Below are 9,241 nucleotides of genomic sequence, written 5' to 3' on the forward strand. Positions count from 1 at the left end.
CTATCCTCGAGGCCGCTGCCTTCCGCCGCGGGCCGAATCCGAGCCAGGTCTTCCACAAGGCCGGCTCCAGGGCCAAATCCAGGCCGGATCTTCCGCCGGGCCTTGATCCCTTCGATGTCCTCGCCGGGCCGAGTCCTCCGTTCCGCGGCGTCACCCAGCCAAAGACTGGGGAGTCGCACGGCAGGCCCCTGGCTACCGGCGAGTCCAGCTCTTCAAGTTAGGGTCGAAGTGAAACCCTCGACCCTCGGGAAGCTCCCCCATTTCTGCTGGGACTTCGCTCCATCACGGAGCCACCCCAGGTAGGTCCGCCATTACCGGAAATTAGTACCAAAAAACCAAAAAGCTTGCGAAGAAAAGAAAAATGACAGGAAAACACCTTCATTTTACCTAACAAAATATTACAGATCAAGTCTCATTCCCTATTAATCCACAGTACAGGACATATAATGATTGATTTAAATTATAAGAAAAATGATTCTAAAGGAATGTTAGAAGAAGTTCCTAACATTAAGAGCAATCTGACATTGGAACCAAATGTCCAGAGAGATTTGAGTTCCTCTTCATGATTGTATTCATCTGGGGGACAGGCAATATTTTGATGAAGGTATTTTAACAGAATTCCTTCACTGAACAGAAAGTTATTCAATAATCTAAAATGCCATTTCCTATTCTATCATTCTAAGCCAACTATACAGGCAATAGAGTACAAGGAACCCAATTTTCAGTAAGAGTGTGGTGTGAATGACCCTTCTATTGACACTATCTTCCCCATCCTAATTGGGTCACACCTACCTACAGGACCAAATAGTTTAGCCGTAAGCTTTATGGGAGGATGAGTTGCAGGAGATCATGTGGCAGTGAAATTATGTGGTAGCAGAGGTTTCCTATGGTCAGCAAGCTCTGGATGGCCAACGTGCCCTATATAGTTTGAGATTACTATATCAGATTGACTGCCTTTGCAATAAATTATCATCAAATTACCATCTCTCTAATCCCAGCACTACCCTTGTATCTTTTTGAAGAGTAAACACCTGAGATTACTTGAAACATGCCAACAATCCTTATATTTAGGAGCTCACAACACTTATTTTATAACAACTTCACCAGCATCTATTTTGGAGAAAAGTGACTTATTTCTATAAATTCCATTGAGGGTGTGTTTATTTTTAGTTTAGTACTGACTGGGAATGACTTTCCAAAGGTTTTGATGTGAGTTTTTCAGAACCTACTTAGAGATAATCTGCAGATGAACTTGGAATCTTCTGCACGTAAAACTGAAAGGTTGGTTAAATTTAAAGCGTCTAAAAACGTGGGCTCAGAAAGTGTATATGTGTGTGGGGGAGGGGAGGAATGACCTTTCAAGTAACTATTTTCACAAGGTTTTCTTCGTATCTTGGTGGTGGTTGAAATCCAGCTGATTGAGGTAACAGGAAAGGGAATCTTCTGCAGCTACACCAAAACTATAAAATGTTTGCCCTTGAAAAAGCATTTGCCCACTGCCTTCACCGCTGAATAAAAATATTTTTATTACTACAGTATTTTGTTACTTTTAAGATTTGTAATGAGCTGATTCTGTGTATTAGTTTGGGTTTTATTTACATAATCATTACAAAGTTTCATTTTCTGAAATAACATGCAATATACTTTCTTGTCTGACTTACAGTAGATGCCTGAGTATTCCCATTGTGCTATCTCAGTGGTGGTGAACCTATCGCACGGGTGCCAGAGGTGGCACTCAGAGTCCTCTCTGTGGGCACGCGCGCCATCACCCCAGTCTTAGGCCTTCAGCTGGGTTTTATAAAATCTTTTCGCTTCAGGCCTCCGCCGCCATGTGCAAAAAAAAAAAAAGGTTCAATCAGTCAATTGCAACTTCTCGCAGGAAAAAAAAGATCTTGCAAAGTTGGAATTGATTGATCGAACTTTTTAGTCCCACCCAGTCTGCCGTTACCACCGCAGCCACACCCACCCAATGGGCCACGCCCAGCCAATGGGCCACACCCACCCGGCACTGGACGATGCATAAGTGGGTTTTGGGTTGCAGTTTGGGCACTCAGTCTCTAAAACGTTCGCCATCACTGTGCTATCTGTTAAACCAGAAGTCTCCAACCTTTTGGGCACCAGGGACCGGTTCTGTGGAAAGAGGTTTTTTCCACGGACTGGGCAGTGTGTGGTTTTGTGTGCTGCCTGCTTCCCACAGATGGGGCTTTGCTTGTTTGTGTGGACCGGTTGCTGGCATGCTCTGGCCCAGTACCAGTCCACGGACCAGGGGTTGGAGACTTCTTGTTAGACCAGTGTTTCTCAACCTTGACAATTTTAAGGCATGTGGACTTCAACTCCCAGAATTCCACAGCCAGCAATGCTGGCTGTGGAATTCTGGGAGTTGAAGTCCACATGCCTTAAAATTGTCAAGGTTGAGAAACACTGTGTTAGACTTTGCCTAATTAACTACGTTTGCTCCATCTATCTATTTATCTTTATAAAACTACATTTTAACATTTTTAGTGCTCTCAGGTTGTTTCAGTGGAGAAAATCTACAATATTGGGGGGCATTTTGATGTTTATGGATGACATCTTTATTTATAAATTTATTAAATGTTACCGGCTGCAATGGCCATTTGGTAACTATAAATAGAAATAATATACAAAATGAACCATTGTTAGGTTAATATCTTTATGAAGGCTGTACCTTTTGACAGAAAACCACTGAGAGTTAAATAGTGCCAAATAGACCCTGGAAGTGAATTGAAATTGTTATTTGGAAACTTGGAAGTCAGTTCGTAAGTGGACTTTGAATAGGCTCATAAACCCATCATAGCTAAGAGATAATTTTTGGCAATACTGTAACTGTTTCTAATATCTAGCTACAATTTATAAATCAGCCAGATTTTGTATAAATTGAATTTGCAAAATACTTCAATAGCAGATCCACATAATAATAATCTAGATGTGATACATATATAGTAATATATTATTACAGAGAAATGTATTATTCATTTATTTAAATGTAGATTTAAAGAAAGCATATGATGAAAACAGTAGAATTGAATTAGGGAATCAGCAATGTGAAGTTGATTGCTGAAGACAATCATAGTGGCATACAATGGAAATAAAACATGAAAGTACAAACCATGCTTATAAAGTTGTTCAATCTTAAGAAGGAAGTAACACAATAATGTATGATGTCCCCTTAATTATATATTTGTGGACAAAGTATATGGAATGACAGCGGGAATATATTGTTTGAGAACAAAAGTGTATGCAGACTTTTTTCTATGAAGATGACCTTGTATAGCAGGTAACTGAATAGTTTGCAATGAATCTCAAGACAGATTACATGATGCAACAAAAAGTAATAATGAGAAATAATAAATGAAAGAACTGAGAAATAATAAATGAAAGAGAAATAATAAATGAAAGAACAAGCAGTTGTGTTTCCAGGAAAATGGATTGAACAAATTCAAATTATACATAGATGGCAAAAAGCTAGAATAGACAGATAAATTAATAAAGCCTTATGGACAGGTCAGTTCCATCCCTTCTTATTTTCCAGAAGTCCCTCATGACCTGGTTTTGTTATTAGGCCTGAAGTCTCAGGGGACTGGATGTTAGTATAAACTAGTTTTAGGTATGTTTCCTTAGCTGATGCTTTTAATTTCTTTGGTCTATTTTTTTTTTGCATTCTGCATAATGTCTGAAATGGAATAGGTAAGTTTTATAGGTATTTATGGAAGAAGTCTGGCTAGTCCATGATTGCATATCTCTGACCATGGCTATCAGTGGAACATTCAGAGTTAAAGCAAAGTCTGTTTCTGTTACTGTACACTGTGACCCTGAGAGATCACAGATTTTACCAAGAGTTGATATATATGTGTGTGTGTGTGTGTGTGTGTGTGTGTGTGTGTGTGTGTGTGTGTGTGTGTGTGTGTGTTTTCAAAATTTGGATTGCTGACAAAGAATTAAGGGAGAACTGGAATAGCCATTTCGAACTTTTTAGTTCTTTTCAACCAGACATACCCTTCTGAGATTCGAACCTGGGCTGTCTGCATGTTAGGCAGATGTGTTAACCTCTAGGCCACAGGTTCTTTCTCACTTTGTCAGCTATGAGACAGGGAAGAAGAATTATCTTTGAGTTTGGTGCACCCTGTCGGCCCAAATATGGGAGAAAGGAATCTTTTGCCTGTATCAGCTCAAACTAGAGCTATCCACAGGCAGCATTCGCAACTGCGACATCATATGTGTTTTTTCAAAATTTGGATTGCTGACAAAGAATTAAGGGAGAACTGGAATAGCCATTTGGGCTGACAGGGTGCACCAAACTCAAAGATAATTCTTCCAGTTCTCCCTTAATTCTTTGTCAGCAATCCAAATTTTGAAAAAACACATATGATGTCGCAGTTGCGAATGCTGCCTGTGGATAGCTCTAGTTTGAGCTGATACAGGCAAAAGATTCCTTTCTCCCATATTTGGGCCGACAGGGTGCACCAAACTCAAAGATAATATATATATTAATATTAATATTATTTGGGCACTATAAAGTTCTGAACCCTAAATATGAACAATCACACAATGACTAAATAATCCAGGCTATTATTGTGCTGGAAGCTGCCCAGAGCCATTTGCTACGAGATGGGTGGCAAATAAATTCATAAATAATAATAAAGTAATTCATAAATAATTTATATTTATATAAATATAAATTTATATAAATATATATATATATGTGAGTGAGACTTGCTTACGTTATTGTTCATTGTACTGATATTAAAAAAAGGGAAAATTTAAGTGTAAAATGTAAGGGGGAAAAAATAAATGTTGAATGGATAGATTATATTAGATGTATATAAAATATATATAGCTTTTGAGTAGTCATATTGGTTTTTAATCAATTTTAATTAATAATTGCCTTATTAGAGTTAAAGTACGGTAGGTATATATTGTTAGTATTATATCTGTTTAGTTAAATTGTAAGTTAGATTTGGAAAGATTTGTTTTAAGTCCTGTATTTGATTCCGGGAAGCTCAGGGGGGGAAGGGGGTTAGAAGTATTGAAACAAAAAGTGATGTATTCATATGTTATAATTGTATTGATAAGAGGAAGCGCTCGGTTGGTATCCCGGCTTGCANGGAGGAAGGAGGAGAGGTTGTGGGTTAGAGGTAGGAAGGAAAGGTAAGTGGATGAGGGCGGAGGCAGGTCGGGAACCTCTGAGCGTTTCTGATAATGTATTGAATTGGATTGTTTTTTTTGTGTATGTTTGTGTTATAAATGCATCATATTACTTAATGTTCAATTATAAAAATTAATAAAATTTTCTTTAAAAAAAAAAAAAAGTATTATTCTTGTTACACAGCTTCTAAGTGTATAAATTGTGTAATGCTTCACAAAACATTACTTTGGAAACAAAGGCAGATAACCAATAACAAATGTTATCAAAAATGTTGTGTTTGAGAAGCACTGAGAGATATATGCATACAGTATATACCCGGCTCTCTGGTCACTAGCCAACTTCCACTTCGGCTATTTCTCTCCCAGTATTTCCCTCTCCATTGATATTTTGTTTCTTGAGTTCCAATCATATCTGTCACCTCCTCTGTCCTTTCTATTTTGACTTTCTTCAGTGCCCTCCCCGGTAGATATTTCTCCACAGAGTGGTGATATGCTGAAAGGAAAACCAACTAAGAAGACCAACCATCACTTTACCTATAACGTGTGCACACTCAGAAACAGGACAAGAACATTCAAAAGATTCAAGAGAAACAGAATAGGGATTGACAATTGGAACAACAACAAAAAATTGCTACTCAAAGAAAAGTGGAGTAAGGGGGAAAGGGATATATATTTTGGTTCTCTGAAGAAAATTTAATCTAGCCAGCATGATCAATGACCAGAGGTGCTAGTCAGTAGGAGTTCAGCAACATCTGAAGGCCCCAGCTTGATCACCCTTGTTTTGTGCTGTAGTGTAAAGGGAAACCTGAATATTATTTTAATTGCTATGAAAGCAGGTCTTTGTTCCCATTCATCACAAAGGAAAATGTAAGTAATTTCTAGGATTGAATAGAATCTTGAAAGCTCACAAGAAAATGGGATAAGGAAAAAATTGCAATAATACAAGTAGTCCTCGTGCTATTATCATTCATTCAGTGACCATTTAAACTTATCATGGCCCTGAGCAAGTGGTACTTACGATTGGTCCTTGAGGTTCCAGCCATTGCAGCAGTCACATGATCGCAATTTGGATGATCATGTCCCAGGGCACCATGATTATCACCTATGACCTTCCTTGCCAGTTTCTCACATCTCTTCCCACTTAACAGCCTGCACACTCCTGGGGCTACATCAGCATCTGGGGCTACATCTGCCTGTTGCTAAGCAATGTAATCAGGTGATGTTGTGCTTTATGACTGCATCGTACAGAAAATCCAGTCCTAATTGCTTTCTTAACTGAGGACTACCTATATTGATATTTTTCTTATCTGTTTCAATCAGAATAATTATTTAGTTACAACTTGGTTTTTCTATAACTTTGGCACTCAAATAGAGCAATTTCTGACTGGATGAGAGTAATTCCTACGGCATTCATGGCTACAGATATACTTAAGTCAGATTTGTTCAAAAGTGCTAAAGGCACGTCTAAATAGATACGGCAAATGGAATCTCCTCCTTTAAATTGTAATATATGTTAACCTGTTATTATTTCAATTCTTTGCCACAAACAAGATCATGGCTAATTTTAGATATACATCACAATGCAGTGCTGTTGTTTTCATTGGTTTATTGATCAGGAAATAGGCTGGAATGAGAGCAAAAGCAATTTAAAAAAAATGCCATTGAGATGTCTATGGATTGGTCTATTAAATTTGGCAAGAAAAAATAAAGGGGAGAGGGGACAAGAATAAAACAGACATTAAGCATTTAATACAAATCTTGGAATCCATGTCTCTCATCCACCTTCCTCTCCAACACAAATGTCTAACGTTTTGTGTGTTTGGATAATTCTTTGTTTTGGGGAAAACTACTTTGGTGTAGTGTGAGTTTTAGCTCTCCCTCAGGCATGAAAGCTGGCTAATAGTTTCTTCTCAGTCCAACCTGTCTACAAGGTTGTTACTATGGGGGAAATAGGATGAGGAAGTAATGTGTAATGTTTCCTGTCTTGAGTTACATAAAAGTAATAAAGGTAGGGTAAAAATCTAGTAAATAAAATAAACTCTTGCATTTTCTGCAAAGGTTGACTGGCATAAAGTGATGTAATTGTATGTGGGTTTTATTATGTCTGAACACGTTGAGAGTAGCAGAGCTGAACTGCAGTTGTTATAGAGTGAAATCCCCAATTCTAACTCTGAGAATTGGGATTGCAGTTTTATGTGCCAATTTCCCTTCCGAGAGAATTTGTTCAAATGCCACTGGGACATTCTGGAAAGTAACGCTTCCAATTATAGATGGCTTTTGTTGCTGGTGTTGTTGTTGGAGAGGGGCAAGAGCAGCAAGTTTAAAAAAACAGCCTGTTCATCGGGCCAACCAGTCCCCTCCCTTTGCCATTCCAAGCCACATCTGGTTTCATTCAGGTCTCTCCTTCCTTTACCAAACGCAGTCACACACCCCCAAATGCCCTACAACAAAAAAGGGAGAGGGAATGGTGGGGAAATTTGCTAAATCAGTGAGGACTCAGGATCCTACTCCTTTTTTTGAAAAAGAAATACAGGATGTGCTAAAATCGCCCTCTCCCCAACCCACACCCATCTCAACACACCGCAAGTTTGGAAGGGGGAGGGGGGGAGGGAGTATACCTGAAGGAAGAGCATAGAGTCCGACCTCAAGCATGAAGAGGATGCCCAGGGTGCAACTTAGGAGGCGAGGCCGCGTCGAAGAGGGGGGTCTAGAAAGCTTCATCTCGGACGAGGTGAGGGGAAGACAGCTCGATGAGGCGCGGTGGATCCTCTCTCCTCTTTTTCCTCTTGAATCCTGCGGTTCCCGTCGCCGTTCTGTCTGGACGCAGTAGCTTTCCACCTCCAAACCCTCCTCCCGTTAGGAAGGTGATGGAAGAGAAAGACGGGGAGATGGGAGAAAAAAGACAACCCCCCCCCGAAGCCCCTCCCTGCCTTCTAAGAATTCAGACGCTGCGTCACGAACACCACTGGCTGCCCAGCCAGTTGTGGGCGGAAGGGAAAAGAGGCGGAGGGGGGTTGTGTGAGGGAGGAAAGCTTTCTTTTAAGACTTCCAAAGTGGAGGCAAACTTTCAGCGGTTTGGCAACCGGGACGGTACTAAACGGGATTGCAACACGTTGCAAACGGGGTGGGGGAAGGAGAGAGAGGGAGAAAGGCTCGATCCTTTTGGAAAGTTTCTGTAGAGAAAAGAACCGTATCTCCTCTCTCTCTCCTTACTTTCAAAGGACCGACCATCTCCACGTTAATTTTTGCTCCCGCGTGTATACGAGCATTGTGCGTAGTGCAACGTGTACGCGTACATGTCATGTCTTGTAACATAGTCTTTTAAAGAAAATGTAAACAAAATCGTATGGCTACAGCAAAAGGAGGGTATGGAATGTGGTAGATTCTGTTTTTACCTTCGCTACCACAAAAACCTGTGCTGCTGCCATTCAATAACTCCACCGTTATTGTATATAAGGCATACATTTCACCTTAAAATATGTTATCTAATTTTGAAGTGATGAAAATATCAGAACCATCAATTTCTCATTTTTAACATAAAGCATGTAGTCTTTATCACTATTTTCTGTAAGTGGTAATTATTTCCCACTATCAGGAATGGAAATAAGGTAGACATGTCTTTCCGATAAGGAACTAGAAGCCTCAAGCCTCAGCAAACATGGCTGCCTTTGGGTTGAAATGAAGTTGAAAAATACTGAAAGATACCAGGTTATGCACCCTGACCCAGATTAGACCTATCTATAAAGTCACAGCTTTTCCTCCAAGCCACATGCAATCAGTAAAACAAAAATGAGACCCACAAAGTGTATTTCTCAATGTTAGTCACCTGAAGAAGTGGACTTATTTATTTATTTATTTATTTATTACTTTAATTTATATCCCGCCCTTCTCCCGAAGGACTCAGGGCAGCTTACAGGCAATAAAAACGGAACTATACAATAAATATCTAAAAACAATTAAAATATATATTAAATAAGCCTGTTATTTTTAGAAAAGTTATAAAATCCCTATTAAAATCCCTATACAATCCCCCCCCTAGGCCAATCCCGCTTGATGGAAAAGCCATGTCTTGAGGGCA

The 9,241-nt window shown here is 39.5% G+C and overlaps 1 protein-coding gene across 1 annotated transcript in view; it reads right to left on the minus strand.

Moving 5' to 3' along the window:
• MRC2 (mannose receptor C type 2) overlaps window positions 1–7,940 on the minus strand; it is a 130,081-nt gene extending 122,141 nt beyond the window's left edge. Inside the window, exon 1 of the mRNA XM_015831512.1 lies at window positions 7,782–7,940. Within this exon, the coding sequence (XP_015686998.1) occupies window positions 7,782–7,884 (103 nt within the window). The 5' untranslated portion in view covers window positions 7,885–7,940. The remainder of the gene's footprint in view (window positions 1–7,781) is intronic.
• Between the last annotated feature and the right edge of the window lie 1,301 nt (window positions 7,941–9,241).

This window comes from Protobothrops mucrosquamatus, unplaced genomic scaffold (assembly GCF_001527695.2).
Source record: "Protobothrops mucrosquamatus isolate PMUCROS unplaced genomic scaffold, P.Mucros_1.0 scaffold_257, whole genome shotgun sequence".
NCBI classification, from domain to species: Eukaryota; Metazoa; Chordata; class Lepidosauria; order Squamata; family Viperidae; genus Protobothrops; species Protobothrops mucrosquamatus.